Raw genomic sequence first — 25651 nt, forward strand, 5'->3', positions numbered from 1 at the left:
AAGACTAGGGAGTAAAGGCAAGGAATTTTTAAAAAATTCATTTGTGGGATCTGGATGTTGCTGGCTATGCCACAATTATTGACCATCCCTAATTGCCCTGGAGAAGGTGATAGTAAGCTGGGGGAGGCCAGAAAACACCAAGTGGAAATGGTTTCACAACATTTAAAAGGCATCTGGATGGGTATCTGAATAGGAAAGATTTGGAGGGATATGGGCCAAATGCTGTCAAATGGAACTAAATTAGGTTAGGATATCTGGTCGGCATGGATAAGTTGGACTGAAGGGTTTACTTCCATGCTGTACAACTCCATCACTAAGTACAGTTTTGAAAGTTACTGTGCAATCTATGATTGGCAGGTCTCTAGTCCCAGCAGCACCAGAAGGTGCAATAGACAGGACTGGGACTCCAAGCAGTCCCTAGAGTCAAAGTCCTGAAATCAACAACTGTGTAAGTGCGGAGAGCACAGGGTGAAAATGGGAGGTGATATTTAGATGTGGTGGGTAAAGGGGACTGGAACTACTGGCAGAGAGGAAGGATCATTTGGAGTCTTCCTCATTTTCTGGGTTTCCCCCTCTTGGCAGAATTTGACATTCCACCTCTGACAGGTTTGTAGATGTGAAAAAGATGCTGTAAGATTCCCTGAGTAACCTTTCCACCATTCCCTCAGTAGCTTTACAATGGGACTGGAAAGGGTTAGACAAAGTGGTTTACACCAGTTGAGGCCATGAATTAGCTAATTAATGACCTCCATCTTCTTCAGTTGATTAGCCTCAATTTTCAGAATAGTGGGAGGTGTTCATTTGAAGAGGGGGAAAACCAGAAAATGAGTAAGACTCCAAATAATCCTTCCTCTCTGCCAGTAGTTCCAGTCCCCTTTACCCACCACTTCTAAATATCACCTCCCATTTTCACCCTGAGATCTCCACACTTACACAGTTGTGGATTTCAGGACTTTCACTCTGAGGACTGCTTGGAGTCCCAGTCCTGTCCATTGCACTTTCTAGTGCTGCTGGGACTAGAGACCTGCCAATCATAGATTGCACAGTAGCTTTCAAAACTGTACTTAGTGATAGAGTTGTAGAGATATACAGAATGGAATTAAATCCTTCAGTCCAACTTATCCATGCCGACCAGATATCCTAACCAAATTTAGTTCCATTTGCCAGCAGTTGGCCAATATCTCTCCAAATCTTTCCTAATCATATACCCATCCAGATGCCTTTTAAATGTTGTAATTGTACTGCCCTCCACCACTTCTTCTGGCAGCTCATTCCATACATGCACGACCCTCTGCATGAAAAAGTTGCCCCTTAGGTCCCTTTTAAATTTTTCCCCTCTCATCCTAAACCGATGCCCTTTAGTTCTGGACTTCCCCACCCCAGGGAAAAGATCTTGTCTATTTACTCTATCCATGCCTCTCATGATTTTATAAGCCTCCATAAGGTCACCTCCTAGCCTCCGGTGCTCCAGGGAAAACAGCCTCTTTCTGAGTGATGGGCAGAAGTTCCATCTCCAGGAAATTAACGTGGGGCAGCAAGTAGCAGCATGGATCTGCTCTCCAACAATTCTTTAAGTAACAGGTTGGTCAGAAGCTCTACTATTTGAAAAACACTGGCCTTGTATGGGTAAGACTCAGCAAACCTGCCTACTTTGAGAAAGTTTCATGCCACTCCATATCCAATATTTGATATGGTGATCAAAGTGGGCTGACAGAAGTGTGAGTGTTCTGTTTGAACTTGAATGAAATACCAACTCCATATGCTGTCCAGCATAAATACCAACTCCATATTCTGTGCAGCATAAATACCAACTCCATATGCTGTCCAGCATAAATACCAACTCCATATGCTGTCCAGCATAAAGACAGCATATTTTCACCTCTGTGAAAATATACTGAAGTTTACTAGTTCCTGTATGGGAATGGAGCAGAGACTTGCTAAATAGCAGCTGTTAAATAGTCACTTGTTAGGTAATCATGATCAAACAGGTTGCTGATGCTGTCCTACCACCACAGGAGAATTTCGAGAGGAGATAGGAAGACTCTGGGGTGTGAATGATTGCTTGCCTCCTTGAGGTGGAAAGTTGATTTCTGAAATTGAGCACCCCGTTAATGCAGGAACATAATACTTACGTAAATGATTTGTATATTTAGCATTGTTTTACAGCATATCACCCTGGATAAGTTATTTCTATCAGGAAAAGAAACTCCAAATGCATATCTTCACAATTTCAATGCTTTCTATGCTCAACCCTCTATAAACTAATGTAATCTCATTCAAAGCTCTGTAATACATGTCTTTTCCAGCAACAAATCCCACTCACCTCTATCCTCACTGACCTATATTGGCTCATAGTCCTCCAAAGTGTCATCCTTTTTATGACTTTGTCACTCCCAGCAGTCTTTGTTGGAATATGCCCATAATGATCCACAAAATACTGTTCCTTTGAACAGTGACTAACCATCGTGGTCACCAACTGCTAAAATAAACTTATTACTTAACAAGCCAGATTTCATTGTGGAGTATGATTTTTCCAGTATTACAATCACTGGGAATCTTAATAATATTTATTGTAGACAGAACATTACTAAGGTAAGTAGTTCCCAGCCTACAATATGTAGCAGTAAGATAACAGGCCATCTTGTAAAACTGAAAATAGGAATTGATTCAAATTCTATTGCACCTTGACCTCAAGGATCTGGAAACAAATTAGGTGGAGTTTAAAGTATCAGAAAGTGTTTGCACAAATTGAATAGCTATTTTATGTATTAACCCACTTACAAGGTGACAGGATGTTGTAATTTAGGCCAGGACCACAACATTTGTTTCAAGTGAGGGGCCTGACACCATACCAGGATCAGGTATTCCATACCAGGTTTTCCCTGAATTGGCTATATAATGGCCAGAGGTGTGCTCCTGATTAAGGAAGAGGCAATCAGAGACCTTCCATCATGGAAGAAACTGCAGTTTACTATTGAAGTTAAGGATGCCGAGAAACAATGTCCCTGTTTGAGCTGTCCTCTTAGCAGCTTTGAAAATATTGACGATAAAATATAGTCACAATTGTTGGGTCACCATTATTAAGGGGGAGAGGGGAATAATTTACAATGTGTAGTTTGCAGTTACAGCTTTGGACAGGTAGAAAGAAAGGTATAAAAGGAATGCTGGAATTCCAATCCTCTCTTAGAATTGTTGGACTCTGCCTCTAAGTTACTGTTGTTTATTTGGTACCTTGAAGTCTTTGTGCAGTCTAGTCCAATTGACCTACAAATTACCTGAACAAAAGGTTGGTATCCATTCCACATGTAAACTGACTTAAACTAAAAGGCATGGAAATAGTATGGTTCTTGTAAACTGGCATGCCAACAGTTGACTCAAAGTTCTCTGCCATTCTGACTCCATTCTTGACCTCACATCGGAGTGAAAATTCAGCCATGGAGCAAGTACTTTTTTCTTAATTTTCCACATTTTTTTCCTAAAACAACTGTGTCTTGTAGCTGCAGGGCAGAAAACGTGGTTTTATAAAGTACATCTGTGGGGATCTATTAAGTTATAAGAAACACTGGGACCGATTGGTATCGCTATTGACAAGCTATATTAAGGATAAATAGTCTCTCCTAACTCAAGGTGTGCTCCTTTCTCAAAGTAAAATTTGTTGTGACCAAAATATCTGCATTACCATCTGACATTTCCACCCCAACCTTGTTTCCTTCCTATTCACCAGGATGACTGCCCTATCTTCTTAATTTCTTTAGCAGACTCCCCATGAACACCAATTCTGAGTGAACGTTCTTTAGTTAACCACAATAGAATTGATTAATTGTGTTTGAAAAAAAATTAGAGAAATTTGTTATGGTTCCATAAAGAAGCCCTCTCTCTAAATGTACAAAAGGTTATGGATTCATAATGTCTTATTCCAACATTGAATCTGATATTTTAGCAGATTCAAACCTAAGGGAATACTGTATTGTTAGAGGTGCTGCCTTGAAAATATTAATGCTCTGTCTGCTTGCTGAGGAAAATGCTATAAGATAGAAACATAGGAAAATGGGAACAGGTGTTGGCCCTTTGAGCTTGCCCCACCATGATCATATGATCATCCGACTCAGTACCCTTTTCCTGCTTTTGCGGGTCCCTGATCTTCAGTCCATTTAAATTGAATAATTGTCTTTGTTTGCAAATCAATTCATAGCCTTCTCCATACAACCTTGGAAATTTCATCTAGCTTTAATCTCAATTCATGCTTTATATTCCACCATTCATAGGTTCAAGTGCATCACCTCTCACTTATTAGTAGAGTTGCTGTGATCTTTTTTACCTTTCAAAAAGCACAGGTGTCTTGTCTGGTATCTTGACAAATTCTCACAAAATTCAAATGTTCAGTAAGTCTGGGGATGTTTGTAGACAAAGTCTCCGATGGATGATCTTTCAACAGAACTCTTTGCAACATCAGTTATTTCTCTAAATGTCAACCTGCCTGATCTGCTGTGCATTTCCAGTTTCTAGAGCATTTTGTTTCTGTCTTCTGAAACCTTAATTGATCCCATGATACTCTCTGAAAAAGTGCAGTGAAGTTCTCATGTTTCAGAATATAAATCCCTTAACTAACATAATATCACAAAGTTAAAAATCACACAACACCAGATTATAGTCCAACAGGTTTATTCGGAAGCACTAACTTTCCTTGCATCCAAATAAACCTGTTGGACTATAGCCTGGTGTTGTGTGAATTTTAACTTTGTACAGTCCAGTCCAACACCAGAACCTCCAGATTATAATATCACAATGAAAACAAATTACCTGACCACTTATTACTGTTTAGATAATACTGCTATGCAAACATCGGTGACCATTCAAAGTTTGTGAGAAGATTTGTAGCTCGGGTGCTCGTTGTTGTGGTTCTGTTTGCCGAGCTGGGAATTTGTGTTGCAGACGTTTCGTCCCCTGTCTAGGTGACATCCTCAGTGCTTGAGAGCCTCCTGTGAAGCGCTTCTGTGATCTTTCCTCCGGCATTTATAGTGGTGAGGAATATAAATGCCGGAGGAAACATCACAGAAGCACTTCAAAGGAGGCTCCCAAGCACTGAGGATGTCACCCAGACAGGGGATGAAACATCTGCAACACAAATTCCCAGCTCGGCGAACAGAACCACAACATCGGTGACCATGTTGTTGTCAATTGTAACAGTAATCACACATAAGAAAGGAATTTAATATTTGTGAAATATTTTGGGAATTGGTACTATTAGCTATTTTAACAAATCTCTTTTTTCCAAAAGGTATTTCAACATGATTCAAACAGAAGAAAAGATCAAAAACTTGATAAAAGAACAGAAATGCTGTGCTGTTCTGGCAGACTCAAGTAAAGATAGTCAAAAAGCAAAAGAATTGGTACACCAAATTCAGCAAGAGGTGTGCATACAAAGATTGCATTTTTGTAATCCTATTATAAAATGTTAAAAAGAAAATACTAAAGTCTGGTTAGAAATTATACATGTATTTTTCACATCAGTAGGGTGAATAGTGGTGTACAATTAATCAGGGATCTTTTCAGTGCTTCTCTATTGGTTTTTGTATTTCTCTGCTTTGGTTCATTTTACAAAATAATGGGATCTGTAGTGATTGAGTACAGGTTGACTTCAAGGTTCTTGATTGGGGTTGTCAACCTAGGCCAATCAGAAAAGCCTTAGCTGACCAGTAAATATAACGAGGAAATAACCAGGTTATTTACCCTAGCAAATAATAGGGTGACTTGGTGATGGGATCTGGCCTCTGTTAATTCATGTTCTATGCCTTTTATAATGTTGGAAATAGATAACAATTTTTGATGTTTTCATCATTCTGGAATCTCTGATCATTTTCCATGAATAGGGTAGTCGTACATTTATTAATTAATTCAATGACTGGGTGTCATTGACTAGTCTAATATTTATTGCCCATTCCTAACTGCCCTGGACAAGATGTGGTGTGATGTCTTCTTAAATTGCAACAATCCTGAGGCTGCTGTTAGAAAAGGAACTCCAGAATTTTGAATCTTTGCCAGAGAGGGAACAGCAATACAGATCCAAACTGGGATGGTGTGTGAGTGACTTGGAGGGAAACTTGTAGGTGATGATGTTCCCATGCAACTGCTGTTCTTGCTCTTCTAGGTTGTAGGGGTCACAGATTTGGAAAATGCTGTTGAAGGAACCTTGATGAGTTGCTGCAATGTATCTTGTAGATGGTACATACTAATGCCGCAATGCTTCGGTGATAAAGGGAGTGAATCTTCAATATGGTGGATGGTGTTCCAGTCAAGTAACCTGCTTTGTTTTAGATGGTGTAAAGCTTCTTGAATGTTGTTGGGGCTGAATCTATCCAGGCAAGTGATGTGTATTCCATCAGAATTCCCGATTTGTGTCTTTTAAATGATGGACAGGCTTTGTGGAGTCAGGAGATGAGTTACCTACCACCAACTTCCTAGTTTCTGAAATATCTATATGATGAGTTTCTGGTCAATGGTAGCCCCCAGGATGTTGATGGAAGGGTATTTAGGAATTGTAATGTCATTGAAGGTCAAGAGGTGATAGTTAGATTCTCCCGAGTTAGAGATGGCTATTCCCTGACACATACATGGTGCAAATGTAATTTGCCACTGATGACCCCAAGCCTAGATGTTGCCCAGGGGTTGCTGCATATGGTCATGGCTGCACAGTTTCTTAGATATGAATTGCCTTAAAATGTATTTTGAGTGCAAGCTTGCTAAAAAGTGGTAATTTTTTCTAGCGGTGCCGCAGTTATTTGTTCATCCAATGTCTCTGAGGAATTTAATTGGGGCTGGGTCATTATTTTAAAGAGTTCCTAAACTGGGTGCCATTCAGTAGCAATATCTGCTAGTTCAGGAGCTGTCTAAAAAGAAAGTTTGTGTTGACAGATGTGTTTGACCTCTGCTTCACATTGAAGAGAGATTTGCAATAATCAGCACACTGGAAATCATGATAATGTGGAAAGGTTGTAGGACAGCATGCGAACGACTTTGTACTGAATTTATCAAGTGAATTTCATCAGTGTCCTATTTCTTTTTGTCTACCATGGGATAAAGCAGCTAACAAATTATTAAGTGGTTTGCCCAAGCCCAGCAGTGTGCAGGCTAGATGGATTAGCCATGATAAATGTGGAGTGATGGGGTCTAGGTTGAATGCTGTTCAAAGGGTCAATGGGCCAAATGGCCTCTATCTGCATTGTTAAGATTCTATTAAAAAGGAAGGGTGGCAAGTGGATATTACTGCTGTCTCACATATCCAGGGCCTGGGTTTGATTTCAGCCTTGGGTGACTGTATAGAGTTTGCACATTCTCACTATGTCTGCATGCGTTTCTGCTGAGTGCTCTGTTTTCCTCCCACAGTCCAAAGATTTGCAGGTTAGGTGGATTGGCCATGGTAAATTCCTCGATGTTGTCCAGGGATGGGCAGACTTGGGCAATCAGATTGTTAGATATGTAAGTGTCAATGGCAGAACCAAATTCATAGCCAACACATTTAACTTGAGCAACATTATATCTTTGTTTTAATAGATTTGCTCTTTTTCAAACTGAAATCTTCCATCTTTGTCTGTTTGCCACATCTGTTAGTGGGCGGCACGGTGGCACAGTGGTTAGCACTGCTGCCTCACAGCGCCAGAGACCCGGGTTCAATTCCCGCCTCAGGCAACTGACTGTGTGGAGTTTGGACGTTCTCCCCGTGTCTGCGTGGGTTTCCTCCGGGTGCTCCGGTTTCCTCCCACAGTCCAAAGATGTGCAGGTCAGGTGAATTGGCCATGCTAAATTGCCCATAGTGTTAGGTAAGGGGTAAATGTATGGGTATGGGTGGGTTGCGCTTCGGTGGGGCGGTGTGCACTTGTTGGGCCAAAGGGCCTGTTTCCACACTGTAAGTAATCTAATCTAATCTAAACTACATTAGAAATGAACAAGTGAACAGGCACAAACAAATGATTATTAAAAATATTGATTTTTCTAAGTTATTGTATTAATCAGGAATTGAATATGAAGGACAGATCTGTTTTAATGCGACTTGAAGAAGATGTGAAGAGTGAATTTAATCTGGAAAAAAGAAGAAGGAAAGCAAAGGAAGAGAGAGCCAGAAAGGTATATTTCAGTGCGTGAGTTTGTCTGTGGAGATTCTCAAACGTAGCAATGTGAGTTGAAGGATGTAAAGATGTTTTGAATCAGCATCAATGCAAACTATTTTGATGATAAAAAAACTCCTTTTAAGTTGGCGAATTTACGATTCTCAATCTCTGAGTGAAAAGAATTTGCCATAATTCCTCTCTAAACTTCTCGCAATTACTGAGGTTACTGACCTCACTGGTCAATAGATTCTTCCTACCGTTTCTACCTAGATCCCTCATAACTTAATACATTTCAATTAAATCCGTCTCAGCCTCCTTGTCCTAAAGAAAAATATTCCATCTCAGTTTTTTATAAATCTTCTTGATATCCTATCCTTTACAATCACATCCATAGTGTAACAGAGAGACTAGAACTGTTCATAGTACTTTCGCTCTTGCCTTACTAGTATAATGTATTGTTTTAGGATATCCATTGCTTTTGTGAAGTATGCTTTGGCTAATTGATGACTTGTTGACAGTCCTTTCTGCCTATCATGTTGCCTTCTGGGTTTATGCTTTCCAATGTTCATTCCCCTTCAGACTTCTCAGCATTCTACCATTTATTGTACATTCCCTTGTGCTGTTTGCATTCCTTGTGATAACCACACATTTTTCAGTATTGAGTTTCATTTGTCACTTTCCTGCCTTTCTGATCAGCCCATTTATGTTTTCCTGCAGTCTGCAACTTTCTGACAAAATCAACCATGCTGTCAAATTTTGTATCTTGTGGAAATTTTGTAATCATTTTGAAATCATTTATATACTGACCGATACAAACATCTAACTTTTACATTGAACCCTGTGTAACCCTATTGGGTCCATCAGGCACTAAGACAACTTTCAACTGTTACCCTTGTTTACTACCTATGTGTCAATTTTGGATCAAACTCGTCAATTCTAATATACAGGGAGAAAGTGAGGACTGCAGATGCTGGAGATCAGAGCTGAAAAATGTGTTGCTGGATAAGCGCAGCAGGTCAGGCGGCATCCAAGGAGCAGGAGAATCGAAAGAAGGGCTTATGCCCGAAACGTCGATTCCCCTGCTCCTTGGATGCTGCCTGACCTGCTGTGCTTTTCCAGCAACACATTTTTCAATTCCAATATACATTAGAGATTGTTTAGAAAAGTAAAAACCCAAGGAAATCAAGGGGCATTGACAAGTTGGAGATTGTTAAAATTCTTGCTAAAATCTATGTAGCCTACATCAAATATGTTAGTCTCATCAGCCCTAATTGTTACCTCCTTAAGAAACTCAGACAACTTATATAGGTACAACATTCCCAGAACAAATCCATGCTAATTGCTTTCATTTATTTGTGTCTATCCAAAGGAAAGTTACTGAAAAAATAACTCTCATATCACAAGATTAGGCTGAATCACCTGTAATTATTCCAAGTATCCTTTTATCCTTTTAAATCAACAATACATTATTAACAATTCTCTACCTCATCCTTTGGATCAAATCTATATGCAGAAAAGATTGGAAAATATAGTCAGAGTCTTTGATATCTCCTTCCTATGGGAAAGATGTTGTGAAATTTGAAAGGGTTCAGAAAAGATTTACAAGGATGTTGCCAGTGTTGGAGGATTTGAGTTATAGGGAGAGGCTGAACAGGCTGGGGCTGTTTTTCCTGGAGTGTCGGAGGCTGAGGGGTGACCTTATAGAGGTTTACAAAATTATGAGGGGCATGGATAGGATAAATAGACAAAGTCTTTTCCCTGGGGTTGAGGAGTCCAGAACTAGCGGGCATAGGTTTAGAGTGAGAGGGGAAAGATATAAAAGGAACCTAAGGGACAACTTTTTCATGCAGAGGGTGGTACGTGTATGGAATGAGATGCCAGAGGATGTGATGGAGGGTGGTACAATTACAACATTTAAAAGGCATTTGGATGGGTATATGAATAGGAAGGGTTTGGAGAGATATGGGCCAGGTGCTGACAGGTGGGACTAGATTGGGTTGGGATATCTGGTCAGCATGAACAGGTTGGACCGAAGAGTCTGTTTCCATGCTGTACATCTCTATGACTCTATGTTTCATCTGTGTCAATTTATCCACTTTCAATTCATTTTTCTTGCTCTGTTTATCCCTCTGAATATTTCATACTTCTCCTAAACTACATGTCTGCATATACTCTGTTTTTGTAAAGAGAATGATGAGTTACTGTTCCTGTCCTTCTTTAGCAATGTTTTAATAATAGCTATGAGATCATACTTCCAAGTGTCTTTCTGTACATTTAGTTCATCTGCTTTATTAATTAGAATCTTTCCCTTAAGTAATTGCCATTAATCACTGCCAAACTCTCTTATTGTTTTTTGTCTTTGTTTCTTCTATTGTCCACTTCAGGGACTAATTTACTGACCATAGACTTGGCTCTGGTTGTAAATTCCAAAAGGAACAACCAACCTTTCCAGTTTGCAGAGCTGCATGTAAATAACCTGTTGTCAATAATCACTAATGAGTCCAGTTGATAAGAAGAGGGCAGGGTTTCCTATTCTCCATCCACAGTACAATAAGGTGTCAACATCTTATTTTTATTATTTTTGCTCCTTTCTGTCATCTTATGCTGCTTCGTATGCCAGGGTGTACAATTTCATGAAATATGCTACCAGTGCATGCCAGAAATAGCACACTGGGCTTTGTTTAAAAAAAAATCACAATTCAATTTTTAAAAGTTCTAATTCCAGAAAGTTGCTAGATTGGCAGGCCTCTTGAAAACACGTCACAGACTCTTAGGGATATTGACTCAAGTAAACCTCAGGTTGAAAGCTTCAGCTTTAGCTAGCCTTGGAAGCACTTTACAGTTGCTGAAATATTTGTAAAGATATTCATTGTCATGAAGAAATGAAATGTGAAATCTTTGTCCATGATAATGTCCCTGAATCACCAGTGATAAATGTAGCCAAATAATGGACTGGAATCTGGCACTTTGTGTTATACTCTGTCAGTTAAACCTTTTTTGCATCCTTTGGCTCAAAGAGTGCTGAGGTATTGGGCCTTCTGTGAATATCAGGGAAAATAGTGTTGAGATTTAGAAAGAAGCAGAGAAATGACAGAGAAGGATAGTGAGTTAGAGTGGGTGAATTCATGCCAAATCAAGTAAAATGAAAGTTAAAATGAAGGAAAGAAATATTTGAGTGTTGACTGGCACTGCATTTTCTTAGTAATTCATTCATAGGTTAAGGGCATTGCTGGTTTGGTCAGCATTTATTGCCCATTGTCCATTTTTGTATGTACTGCCTCAGGGAGGAATTTCCATGATTTTGATCCAGTGATTCTGAAGGAAAAGCAATATAATTCCAATTCAGGATGGTAAGTGGTCCAGAGGGGAACCTGCAGGTGGTGGTGTTCCCGTTAGCTACTAACATGTCCTTCTCGATATTAGTGGTCTGGCTGAACGTTGTTGCAAATGCTGCAACCTAATCATTTGCACTAATGTGCTGGGCTACCCCATTATTGAGATTGGGGATATTTGTGGAATGTACTCCTCCTGTGAGCAGTTTAATTGTCCACCACCATTGAAATGGCAGGATGCTGATGTTCAATCTCATCTGTTTGGCCTGCAAGTGGTCCTGTTTTGTAGCTTCACCAAGTTGACAATTTACTTTAAGGTATACCTAATGCTACTCCTGGCTTGCCTGCTGCTGGCCCATATCCCTACAAATCTTTCCTATTCATATACTTACCCAAATGCCTTTTAAACATTGTAATTGTACCCACATCCACCACTTCGTCAGGAAGTTCATTCCCCACACGGACCACCCTCTGTGTAAAATATTTGCCCCTCATATCTTTTTAAGTCTCTCTCCTCCTTTTTTAAAAAATGTGCCTCCAAGTCTTGAAATATTGCCCATCCTAAGGAAAAGACAACTACCATGAGAGGTAGATAACTGTAAGAGATGGCTGCAAGAGGCTAATAAGATGAGGATGTGTGTATGTCAGCTGTTCATTTGGAGACTTAGAGCAAAAGAAACAAATGACGCACCTACAAATTCAATCAAAGGAATACTGTGGAGGAGAATGCTGTGGAGTGTAGTGTTATAGTGTCACCTGAAAGTTGCTTATATTCACCTCTGTAGATCTAATGAAGTCATTCAAAGCTTTTTCAGCATGAAATCCAGGTCCTGTGCACCACACTCATGTAGCTGACAGTTACCATGACTTAGATTTATGCCTGTTTCATTCAACTGTCAGTAGTGTAACTGGTGAAGACAGGAAAGAGTTTCAGTATGTTCCAATTTTCTTCTCTTTGGAGAGAGGAGCTATTATTGGACCTGGTCCTGGGAATTGGGATGGATCAAATAGATCAGGTGTCAATGAAGAAACATTTACTGACTAATGATCATAAGTCATGTTAGCTGCACAAACAAACAACGAACAATCTAGATTAAAAATATTTACTTGGATGAGAGTCAATTTCAGTATGGTGAGTAGAGATCTGGCTCAGGTAAATCAGAACCAAAGATTAGCAGGCAAGTTGTAGTTGATCTATGCCTTTAAAGAGAAGATAGCTCGGAAACAATTGAAATAGATTTTGTTGAAAAGAAAACCTGGGGCACAAAAGCTGGAGTTCTCTGGATGATGAGATAGTTTATGATAAAGATGATGTAAAAAAAAGTTGGAAATGGTAATGAGTCTTTATAAAACATTGGTATAGCATCGTATGAATACAGTGTATAACACTTTCAGCTAAAGTTTTAGGAAGGATGCAAAGCCATTCAACAGGGTGCAGAAAGTATTTCAGAGGATTTGTTAAGGCATGAGAGATTTTATAGTTTTGTGGATAAACTGGAGAGGTTCAGGTTGTTCTCCTTGGAGAAGAGAGGTTGAGAGGAGTTTTCATGAGGTCTTTAAACATAGTCAGTAGGGAGAATACTAAATCCCAGTGGTGGAAGAGTGAGAAGCAGGACCCCAATGTAAGGTAAATAGCAAAAGAATCAATGGTGACTTGAGAGAAACTTTTATAGATTAAGTATTTAGGTTCTGGAATGTTCTGTCTGAGAGTGTAGTGGAGGCATGTTTAATTTTTTAAAGGAATTGGATCATTAATTGAACGTAATAAAAATGCTGAGCTACAGGAAAAGATTGGGGGAGGGGAATAGCTGAGTTTCACTTAGTGTCAGTATAGACACAGAAATCCAAAAAATCTCTTTGTGTTGTAACCCATTTATAATTCTGTGAAATGCATTTTAGTAAAGCTATTGTTAATGTTCCACATAGTTGGTCAGAAAATCAAGAAGTCATAGGATCAGGGACAAGTGGCATTCAAATTTTAAAAAAAATATTAATTCATAGGATGAGGGCATCGCTGGCTAGGCCAGCATTTATTGCCTATCCATAATGGTCCAGAGGAGAGTTAAGAGCCAACCACATTGCTGTGGGTCTGGAGTCACATGTAGGCCAGACCAGGTAAAGAAGGCGGTTTCCTCCTCTAAAGAACATTAGTGAATGGATAGGTTTTTCCAACAATTGACAATGGATTCGTGGTCATTGATAGACTCCTAATTCCAGATTTTTTTATTAGAAGGTATAAATTTAGGGTGAAAGGGAAAAGATATAAAAGAGACTTAAGGGGCAACTTTTTCATACAGAAGGTGTGTGGAATTGGTTGCCACAGGAAGTGGTGGAGGCTAGTACAATTGCAACATTTAAAAGTCATCTGGATGGGTAAATGAATAGAAGGTTTGGCAGGAAATGGGCTGGGTGGGACTCAGCTGGATTGGGATATCTGGTCAGCACAGACAGGTTGGACTGAACAGTCTGTTTCTATGCTGTACATCACTATGACTATAAATGCAACCATCTGCCATGATGGGATTTGAACCTGGGTCCCCAGAACATTACCTGGGTCGCTGGATTAACAATACAGCAATAATACCACTGGGCCACTGTGTCTCTGTGATAGAAAGCAAAGGATAATGGTCAGATGTTGCATTCTACAAAAGTCATTACATGGTGCCAAGATTTTCATGGTTTATGTTCATAATGCAGAGTTAAACTGTAGGTGGCATAAGTGAGAAGTCTGTAAGTAATATGAAAGTTTGTCATGTATTTGATGAAGAAGAAAACTGTAGATGACAGCAAATTGTCAATGGATTGGTCAAGTTAGCAGAATAGTGGTGAGTGGAATTCAATTTGGGGAAGTAGAGATAAGGCATTTGAGGTGCCTGTCAAATCCAATGAATGGCTTGTTCATCATCTACCTCTGCCTCCACTGGATCTATTGAGGCCCTTTTATGGGCAATTAATGCCCACTTAAGGACCTCATTCTGCTGCTATAGAGACTTAACCAGGAGAAGGAGATATTCAGAACAAGCAGCCATCCTCGCAGGTTTCTCTGAGTGCTCGAAGCCCAGCTGAGGGTTCTTTCTCAAGGCTTTACTCTTCCCCGTACTTGCAGGTTGTCCTCACACCATGGACTCTCTATCCCCAGCTCCCCAATCCTCTCATACTCTTGGCTGAATCTGCCATCTTCTTTCCTGACAAAGTACCTACTTACACAAATTCAGATGAAAGCACACATGCCTCTGTGTTGAAGTGCTGGCCTCTGCCTCGCAGCGGTCTGAAGCAAAACCCTCTGATTTAGTAGGGAGGAAATCCCATCCAAAAAATTCCAATATGCTGGGCAGCCAAATTTCCCTTTGGTGAGCTTTTAGATAAGGTGGGAATAGAATATGAGCCTTGTACAATTTAGCTCATGGTCGTAATACAATTTTGATCACATTGATAAAGAATCCAAGTCCAAATGGCTATCTTGTTTGACATTTACACTTAAGATTAATTTGAAATTCAATTTATTAGACTTAGTAACTGGAGCAGAAGCATGTAAAATAGCACTTATTTTTATCAAACCATTCAATGAAACAAAAAAACAAAATGTTATGGTTATACTGGCTCATTAACCCATTACTCACATCCAAAGGCTGAACAAATATGAAGAAAAAGGAAATGGAAAAAATGATGATGCTACTGAATAATCAATTATAGAATCATAGAGTTGTACAGCATGGAAGCAGACCCTTCAGTCCAACTTGTTCATGCTGACCAGATATCCTGAATAAATCCAGTTCCATTTGCCAGCATTAAGCCCATATACCTCTAAATCCTTCCTATTCATATACCTATCCAGATGCCTTTTAAATGTTGCAAATGTACCAGCCTCCACCACTTCCTCTGGCAGTTCATTCCATAAATACAGCACCCTCTGTATGAAAAAGTTGCCTCTTAGATCCCTTTTGAATCTTTACTCTTTCACCTTAAACCCTCTCTAGTTTTGGACTCCCCCACATTGGGAAAAAGACTTGTCTATTCACCCTATACATGCCCCTCATGATTTTATAAACCTCTAAGGTCACCCCTCAGCCTCCAACCTTCCAAGGAAAATAGTCCCAACCTATTCATCCTCTAACCCTGGCAGTATCCTTGTAAATCTTTTCTGAAGCCTTTCAAGTTTCACAATATACTACCTATAGCAGGGAGACCAGAACTCAATGCACTATTCCAAAAATGTCCTCATCAAAGTTCTGTATAGCTGCCAACTCCTATATGTCGTCCCAACTCCCATATTCAATGCATTGACCAATAAATGCAAGCATACCAAATGCATTCTTCCTGCCTATCTATAAATCCACTTTCAAGGAACTATAAACCTGCAATCCAAGGTCTTTGTTCAGCAACACTCCCCAGGATCTTACCATTAAGTGTAAAAGTCTTGCCCTGATTTGCCTTTCCAAAATGCAGCACCTCACATTTATCTAAATTTAAGTCAATCTGCCACTTTTTGGCCCATTGGCCCACCTGATCAAGATCATGTTGTACTCTGAGGTCACCTTCTTCGCTATCCACTACACCATCAACTTTGTTGTCATCTGCAAACTTAATAATCATACCTCCTATATTCACATCCAAATCATTTATATTAGTGATGGAAAGCAACCCTCCACCACTGCTCTCTGTCTTCTATCTTAGAGCCAGTTCTATATCCAAATAACTAGTTCTTCCTGTATTCCATGTGATGTAACCTTGCTTATCAGTCTACCATGATGAACCTTGTTGAACACCTTACTGAAGTCCATATAAATCACGTCCACTGCTCTGCCTATATCAATCCTCTTCATTACTTCTTCCAAAAACTCAATCAAGTTCAAGAGACATGATTTGCCATGCACAAAGTCATGCTGATATCCATAATCAGTCTGTGCCTTTCCAAATACATGTAAATCCTGTCCCTCTGGATTCCCTCCAGTTAATTCAGTAAATAGAAATTCCACCATTCTAAATAGAATAAAATCATGTTGTATCTTAATATGTCTTATTTTGCTAGAGACAAGAATCTTTCGAAAGGAAAATGGACCACCAAATTCAAAAGCTGCACGAGTTTATTGAGCGACAAGAAGAGTACGATCGATGTAGAGGGGAAGGCGCTGAACACAGAGAGAGATTCGGTCATCCCCGTGGTAGAAGAGGTGACAGTTCTGGTTCCAACTCCCTAACTTAGTGTCCAGTCCTCATCAACGAGAATAAAACGCATGATGATTTGTTTAAACTGCTTCCAGCTAACTATGTCTCTGTATTGAAAAAAATCCCATTGATTTGTGTTTAGCTAATGTGACCTATTGATTAATGTTCATAGCTGCAATGCCAAAATATTTAGCATTTATATATTGATTTGAAAATACTTTCTGTTCAAAATTAAAATGACAAGTGAGATTCGTTGCCGGAGCTTTTTTCAAATGATCACAAGTTATATGACAGCAGAAAAGGGTGCCAATTTGTTAGCAAGTTGATTGATAGGCCAAGGCAATGCTATGGAGATGGTAATGGAGAGCTATAGATTCTCGAAGCTCCCTGGTAATTCAAGAATGTACAAGGCTTAAACCTTTGATTTTACTTTCAGAGAATATGGTCCCTTCTTACAAACAAATGGCGCTTCTAGCAAGCGTAAATGAGCCTGGATGAGTGCAGCTCCAACAATACTGAAGAAGCTGGAAACCATCCAGGATAAAGCAGATGGCTTGATTGGCATTCCATCCACCATCACGTAAATACTCAGTCCCTCTACCACGTAAATACAATGGCAACTGTGTGCACCAAATACAAGATGCACGGCAGCAACTTTCCAACTTCCTATGACAGCACCTTCCAAACTTATAACCTGCATCACCCGGAAGGACATGGGCAGCTGTAGACTTCCATCCTGACGTAGCACCCTGACTTGGAAATATGTTGCTATTCCTTCAATGTCACCTGGAATTAATTTGTGGAATTAATTTCCCAATACCGCTGTGGGTGTTTCTATGTCAGATGGATTGCAGCAAAAAAAAAAGTGGTTAACACCTTTTTTGGGGTAATTCAGTTTGGGTAACAAATGCTGATTTTGGCAACAACATCATCATCCTATCAAAGACTAAAAAAGAGATACATGAGTAAGTAGGTGTTCATTTGGAAGTACTGTTTGAATCTTTGAATTTTGAGAAGAGACGACATAAAAGATGTGGTGTTGCATCACCTGTGCTTGTATGGGAAGATACTGCAGAAACAACATGGTTTGGGGTAACTAAGAAATGGGCCTTGGCACCATGGAGAGAATAATCTTTTCAGAATGCTGAAAGAGTAGAGCAGGAAAAAGTTTTTTTTATTTGGTGTTGATCTTAAACTGGTGGTGGCTAAAATGGTAGTGTATCACTAATTGAACATAGAGGCTAGGTGTGATAGAAGATTGTGACAAATGGAAAAGGCTGAGTGCAGAATAAATAAAGTAGAATGGACATGATGGGGAATCCTGTCAACCATGCTGGGGTATAGGGAAGGGAATCCTTGGATGAGGGAAAAGGAAGACTTACCAAAAGTGCTGTTATTGAAGGTTGCATCATCTGAACATGGAAAATCTGGGAGAATGGAAATGAATCTGTCCAAGAGGGGGTGTGAGGAAGAGTAGGGACATCAAAGTACCTGTGGGAGTCTGTAGTTAATAGTATGTGATAACTAACTCAATTTCTGGCAATAGGGTAAGCCCATAAAGCAAAGAGTCAGAAGTAAATTAGGTGGTGCGAGGACAGAAACTGGAGAAAAAAAATGTAATTGAAACTTTCCAGTTCTTGGCCATAGCATGACGCACCAATACTTTCATCATTTTATCAGAGAAAAGAGGGGGCATTGAGGGAGAAGGTGTGTTGCTAAGAAACATTGAAATAAATTTTGCTCATTGAATTGAATTTGTTTTTAGCTAGTTTATGATTTATTGATGAATGTTTCTAGCATTTAGCACTTTTGTATCATTTGAGAATATTTTCTGTTCAGGATTAAAATGACAAAAGTGTTTGTATCCCTCAAAAAGGCTGGCATAGCTAGGACCCATGCAGGTACTTATGGCAACACATTTTATTTGGAAAAAGTGTGTGGAGTTGAAGGACAAGTTGTTCAAAATACAAACATGTTCAGTGAAGTTGAGAAGGGTGATTTAGAATGGAGACTGGTTGGGTTCTGTTCAAGAATGAAACAGAGAGAACTTGAGCATCCTGCTGGGTGAAAGAGGGATTGAATGTCCACATTGAAGAGTGAGGGCCATGACAAAGAAAACATTGGAAGTGACTTAGAACATCAGAAGAGTTACAAATTTAGATAGAAAAAGAAAAGACAAGGGGAGGGGATAAAAAAAAGACGTGATCTTCTTGAAAGTTTCTCTGCCTGAAGGCAAATCAAATCCAGATTAGCATAATCTTCATCCTAGGTAGTTCAAAACCTACATCAGCCAGAATGGATGAAACCCCATGCTGTTGGCACTTCTCCGATCCAAACAATCATCCAATTAGCTCGCCAGCCAGCCATGGAGTTCTAGTTGCTGTGGCAACGTATATTTTTACATGTACATTAAAGCCTGGAGCTGTGGATTATGATGGTAGAGGCTCCAATCTCTGGTTCGCGAATCTTCTTCAGAGAAGGAAATTTGCTATTCTGCTAGTTTGGTCTACAAGTGACTTCAAAATCACAGCAGTGTAATTTTGCTCTATTAGGCCCTTACTATGGCAATCAGAGAGGGATAATAAATGCTGGACTACATAGCGATGTCAGCATCCCATTAATGAATTTAAAAATAACTGGGAGCAAATCAGTGTTTTATAAAAGTGTCTTATAACTTTTATTATACTTCTACATTAATAAACTCCATGATCCCGTATACCTTGTTAACCACTTTTTCAATGTGCCTTGACACTTTCAAACATTTGTCCACATATACCCACTGGTCATTTCTCCAGTATCTTTAAGAATTGTATTTTTTTTTGTGCTTTTCTTCATTTTTCTAACCAAATTGTTTTCACTTTGCGTTCCTCTGTATTATATTTCATTTGCCACATAGAATCATAGAGTCCTCATGATGTAAAAGCAGGCCATTTAGCTCATCAAGTTTACACTGACCTTCAGAAGAGCACACCTCTCAGACCCCCCTCCCTATCCTATCCCTACAACCCTGCATCTACCATGGCTAACCCACCTAGTCTGCACATCCATTGACACTATGGTCAATTTAGCATGGCCAATCCACGTAACCTGCATGTCTTTGGTGGTATACATGTCCACCTGTTTCACCACTCTGTTAACTGTCCTCTTGACATCTATCATGTTTTCCTCAAATTTCAAGTTTTATGTCATTTATACATGTGAAAATTGTGCCCTACACACACTGGTCATTAATATATGTCAAAAAAAGAAATGGTTGTAATACTGACTGCTGGGAAACTCCATTCTGCACCTCCCTCCAGTGTAAAAAATGAATATTCACCACTATTCATTGGGAGACAAACTGCAGGAACCAAAGATCTGACTAGAAATGAAATGCAACTGTTATAACTTGGAAGCCTGGTGGAAATGGAATGTGCCCCAATTTCTGTGAGTACATATTCTGTTCCAGTGCCAACAATCTCTGAAAATATTGAGTAGGTTTGAACTCAATGCAATCAAGGTGGTTTTCCAGAACTGGATTTTAGAGCTATGGGGTAACAGTAGCTGAAGAAATCACAAGATACAGAAAATAGAATGAAATAGCATGAATTCAATGGATGACCTGTGGGAAAATGATGCTAATATATTACATAGCATTAAGAAAATTCACTTAATATGGGACTAGAATTTGCTAAATATTCTGTGCTGTTTCAAGTCTTCCATTGTATGACCATCTCTTTTATTTAAACAGGGGTTTCTAAAAAGCCAGGCAAACCTGATCCAAGATGTCTAGATGAGAAGTGGGCCCGGCTACACAGAGGTAGGATGTTCACAATAGGTAGAAAGTATGGTTTGAATTTTCCTGGTAGTGATGAATTGGGAAAATTGCTCAAATTGGGAGCCTGACACTGGCTTGCTTCCATGCCATTCTAGAGATGAGAACCTCTGTGATGCAATTTGTTTCCCAATTCAGGGCCCCTTTCTGGCCCCTCTGCCATTGTATCCAAATCAAAATGGGCCTGTCACTGTGGGGAGGTGGGGTCCTCTTTCACATCCTTATAGTTCATGGAGAGGTCCTTCATCTTTCTTCTCTTCCCCCACTGCCCTAACAGCGATGGCAATGCCATTGATCTCACTGTCCCTGCACTCCAGTTGTTGTGGCCAGCCTAATGGGCTGAGCTAATAATAATTAATTTGCCAGGTTGTCTATACTGCCTCACCAAGGAGCTATTCTCTCCAACTTGCAGCTTCAACAATAGCCGACAACCAGGAAGGGAGTGTTCTATGTTGGGCAGCGGCCCTCACAATAGTTAGTAATTTGCAACAACAGCAAACTGATGGCTCCAAGATCCAACAAGGTGTTTGCGTTTTCTCCTGGTGTTGGGACCTCTCCTGTGTCAACAAAATGTGGGTCCATATTATTGTTGCCATCACCAAGAAACTTAGGAACTTTTCTTTAATTTTCTATTATGTTAGGTAATATATCCAGTTAAGAGGATTATAGTTACTTTCATTATTGATTAATGATTGGGTTTACTTTCATTGTTATGATGTGACAAGGATACCAGGTAGGTAGTAATTAACATTACCTAACAACCCCCCCCCCCCCAGTATCTATAGAGAAAAATGAGAACTGAGGAAGGGTCACTTGGTGTGAAACATTAACTCTGATTTTGCTCCACAGTTGCTGCCAGACCTGCTAAGCTGTTCCAACAATTTGTGTTTTGTTTCTGATTTATAGCACCTACAGTTCTTGTCTTGGATAATATGTTGCTTTCCTCATTCTAGGGTCAAGGATGTCACTTATCAGCTTCAGGATATCCTGAGAGGGGAGCTACAGCGTAGTGAAAAGAGGGATGTAGCTCTGCAGTCAGATTTTAGAGAACAAGGCTGGTAGGGGAATTGGAAGATAAGGCAGATGAATGTGTGGCTGGAAGATTGGTGCAGGTGAGAGGACTTCTTGGAGTATTGAGACTAACTCTCTGGCGGAAATAGGATATGTACAGGCCAGAGGGGTTGCACATGAACAGAACTTAGATTAAGTTCCTTGCATTTTGCTAGTGCTACAGGAATGGTTTAAATTAGTTTGACAGGAGAATAGGGACCTGAGGGTTGAATTGGTTGGAATAAAATCAGAAATGAGAATGGAGAGCAGAAAATTAGTGTATGAGTCAGGAAGGCAGAGGAAAAAAAAAGTTAGAAAATATAAAATAGTTTTGCAGTATTCAAGGTTATCTACCTTAATGTGAGGAGAATAGCAAATAAAGCAGATAAGCTTTAGGAAACATAGAAATGTTGCAGCATGGCATCATGTCTTTACAGAAACATGGTTTAAGGAATAGGATTGGTATCTCAACATTTCTGGCACAGTGTTTTAAGATATAGAGAGGATGATAAAAAAGATGGATGAGTTTGATAAAAGAAATCATTACAGCAGTGAGGAGGGAAGGATCAATATAGAAGAAGCCATATACATTGAGCTAAGAAACAAAAAATCAAGTTTGCTGTGGACCACCAAACAGTTAGATGGACAGAGATTAGCACATCTATTGGCAAACCTCTGAGGAGTGTGAAATCAATTGGGCTGTAATAGGGATTTTAACTAACCCAATGTCTGAAAAGAACTGAGACAGCAGAACTCTTGGAATGCATTTGCAAGAACATCTTTGGCTGATATGTGGCAAGACTAACAAAAAATATGCAAGTCTGGAATTAGTTTCAGGAAATGAAATTGGGCATATGAAAGGAGTGGCAATGGACGAACGTTTTGTTGGGAATATTCATAGTACTGTTTGTTTTAATATAATTTAGGAAAAGGGCAAGTTTAGAACAGGAGTTTGAGTTCTAAATGCGGCAAGGCCAATTATGCTTAAACTGGCCTGAAAACAGTTATTTGGTAAATCAAAGTCAGAGTGTCAATTGAAGGGGAGATTGAAGGTGTTCAATTAAATCTGTTCCCTCAAAGAAAATAAATAGATCAGACAAACCTACGGCCTTGGAAATGGCAAGGAGCTTACAGGTTAAGGTGAGATAGAAATGAAAGCTTTTTCTTGACATTGAGATCTTATTACTACAGGAAACCATGAAGGGATTAAAAGTGAGAGGTGAAATCAATGAAGAAATTAGAAAAGCAAGCAGGTGTGCAATGTTCCCTTAGGGAGGACACTCCTGATGTCATCACCATATTGTGGCAATATGGCCTAATGGCATAAAGCTTGCAGTCTAAAGCTTACTGTGTTCTGTCTAATTCAGTTTCCTTTGCAATGGCTTTTTAATTAGGTGTTTCTATAGGCAGAGTCTTTTAGGGGAGCTGAGCAACATGGGTTATGGCGAGTTTTGTATTAGGACCAGATGAGAAGTTGATCTCAATATCAAGACTATCTTACTCCACCTTTTCGAGCTTTTCACAATTGGAGTGGTGAGATTCCTGACAAGAAGCAGTAAATTGCCAACTGATGGTAATTAAGGCTTGTTAAACACTTTTTTGACAGCCCAGCTCACCTCATTAATATACAGCTATCTATCTTACTAAACTAGCCAAACAAGCCAGAGACCTCTGGGGGAGAACCTGGATGACCTTTGTGTTGGTCACCTTGGCAGTGACATCTCAGGGCGTGCTTCATGGGCACTGAACACATGGACTCATCAGCAGACATCAGCATCCAACATGTACCAGACTTTAAGAACCCTCATGGCACATTTGTAACCCATTTACAGGATGCAGCTCAGAGACCCACACCCTGGATTGGACCACACTACATCTAGAGGCTCTTCACTTGCTGTTGTAGTGTGTAGCCACACTGAACCGACCCAGTATCTCACGCCTTTACATTGTCTTGCCTTGCCATTTTGAGCTTCAACCACTCAGCCAGAGATACCAGGCTATTATTATTTTTGCCTTACTTTGCTGTTTGACGTTGTCACTAAGGAAGGAAGTTTGTCAGCAAACCTCAGTGAAGGGGATAGCCTTTGCTCAGGGATCATGCACACTAAGTCAAGAGCAGTCTCTGATACCAATTCAGGGTTTGGATACCAGTCCAGCAGTTTTGGAAACTGTTATGCAGAGCCTGCAAGAGATGAGCAGATGGGGGACATTATCCTGATGAAATCCATTCAATGCCTATAAAGCTCCCTGTAGGGGTTGGACTGGACTGTGGTCTGCAGCCAATCTTCTAACAACTTCAGTTGACCAGCTAAACTTGACCTCAATGAGTTTATTATTGATGAAAATGAAAGCGATTCATCAACAAGAATTTCTGATCCTTGACAATTCTAGCTACAAGAATGAGGTGCTTAATCAGTTTTATTTGAAGCCTTGATCTTCACAAGAAGTGAGCATCATGCAATGTAGTATTTCCTCACAAATATGATCAGAATAAATTTGAAGAGCATGTTAAAAGTCATTGAAAGGTGTATCCCATTTGCAAAGAACAATTTCTTCCAAACTGTGACCGACATGCATTTGAAAAACATGTCATGATACTTTTGAAAGTGTTCAGAGTTTTGATTAAATTACGAAGCCTATTTAACTTCCTTTAATGTTGAAAATAACTACTTGAAGTTACTAATGTAGTCAGTACACCATGTATTATTGAAGAGCACCTTTAATACTGACGAAAAAATTGTTTTGCAATCTTTAAAAACATTATCATTCTCATGTAGAGAATGCATCATATAAAGGTTATGTAAAATCATTATCAGAGGTTACTGATATAAATAGTTGCACTACAGAACAACAAACATATTTTGTTGGAACACTATCTGCAATGCATCACTGGTAATCCTAAAATTGATTGTACAGAGCATAAAGCAAAAGTATTTTCCCTGCATATATTCTATTATGGATTCTAAACTGTATGGTGTTTCACCCTTCAAAACTTGAGATAATTTACAGATATTTAGATGATCATTTGAACTTTAACAAGTTTAAACACATCTGAAATCCCAAGTTTGAATTCATTCTAACACCATACAAGTATACAAAATAAAGAGTGTACTTCTGGACAATAGTACCTGAATATATATCCTGTAAAATATCATATTATGATTTAAATTATTAACTAAATTTTTACATGTCTGTATAATTGTTGAATTGGCAATAAGTGCCTATGTTCGATGATGTATATCTGTTTCAGATTTCTTTTGAGAAAGAAGGTTGTCATCTTACAGTGCGCCAAACTACCACTTTGTCCGCTGGTTTGATGGTGAGGTTGGGGTTGGAGCAGAGGGAGTGGGATCTCCCACCCACAGCTTCCAACTTAATAGTTCAGGAACCCCACACCTGATTCTATCTACTATGCAGTATACATTTAAGGAACATGCTCATGATATTGTCATATCATGTTATTATCATGTGACCTAATCATATAAAGTTCACATTCTTCATTTTATTGAGCTTTGTTCTGTTACATGGTGACATGCTGAGGGAAGTGAGGTACGCTACATCTGAATTGCTTAGCTCAGGCCCTGGTACACAAGATTGTAATGGCGTCAGTACTATATGACCCATAGATCAAATACCATATTATGCTGGTATTAAAAAATCAGAGTAAACCCAATGGGCAGATGTAGCTATGGTTCTTACTGTATATTTTTGGTTCCAATTTTCATTCCCAAGTTGGGGCCACAGAATTGGGAGAAATCCAGGCTCTACAAACCTGACCTATAGAATGAGTTACTTTTAAGACTTTCTGTCCAGCAGAGAGCTGGATTATGAATTAGGCCAGGCGAACCAGGAAGAGTCTGAGAGACCGCTGAGTTTAACTTCCGAGGACATCTTCGCCTGCCTTCAACACACCCCGGGGTAAAAACAATGACTGCAGATGCTGGAAACCAGATTCTGGATCAGTGGTGCTGGAAGAACACAGCAATTCAGGCAGCATCCGAGGACAGGCAAAATCGACGTTTCGGGCAAAAGCCCTTCATCAGGAATAAAGGCAGAGAGCCTGAAGCGTGGAGAGATAAGCTAGGAGCCTTCCACATCCATCAAAGCTTTACCTGCACATCCACTAATATCATCTATTGTATCCGTTGCTCCCGATGCGGTCTCCTCTACATTGGGGAGACTGG

The 25651-nt window shown here is 39.6% G+C and overlaps 1 protein-coding gene across 1 annotated transcript in view; it reads left to right on the forward strand.

Annotated features, from left to right (window-relative positions):
* LOC122557492 (fibrous sheath-interacting protein 2-like) overlaps positions 1-23874 on the forward strand; it is a 41295-nt gene extending 17421 nt beyond the window's left edge. Inside the window, exons 6-10 of the mRNA XM_043705240.1 lie at positions 5279-5411; positions 8011-8121; positions 16467-16608; positions 20334-20402; positions 23120-23874. Of these exons, the coding sequence (XP_043561175.1) occupies positions 5279-5411; positions 8011-8121; positions 16467-16608; positions 20334-20402; positions 23120-23214 (550 nt within the window). The 3' untranslated portion in view covers positions 23215-23874. The remainder of the gene's footprint in view (positions 1-5278; positions 5412-8010; positions 8122-16466; positions 16609-20333; positions 20403-23119) is intronic.
* Positions 23875-25651: the final 1777 nt, after the last annotated feature.

This window comes from Chiloscyllium plagiosum, chromosome 15 (assembly GCF_004010195.1).
Source record: "Chiloscyllium plagiosum isolate BGI_BamShark_2017 chromosome 15, ASM401019v2, whole genome shotgun sequence".
NCBI lineage: Eukaryota > Metazoa > Chordata > Chondrichthyes > Orectolobiformes > Hemiscylliidae > Chiloscyllium > Chiloscyllium plagiosum.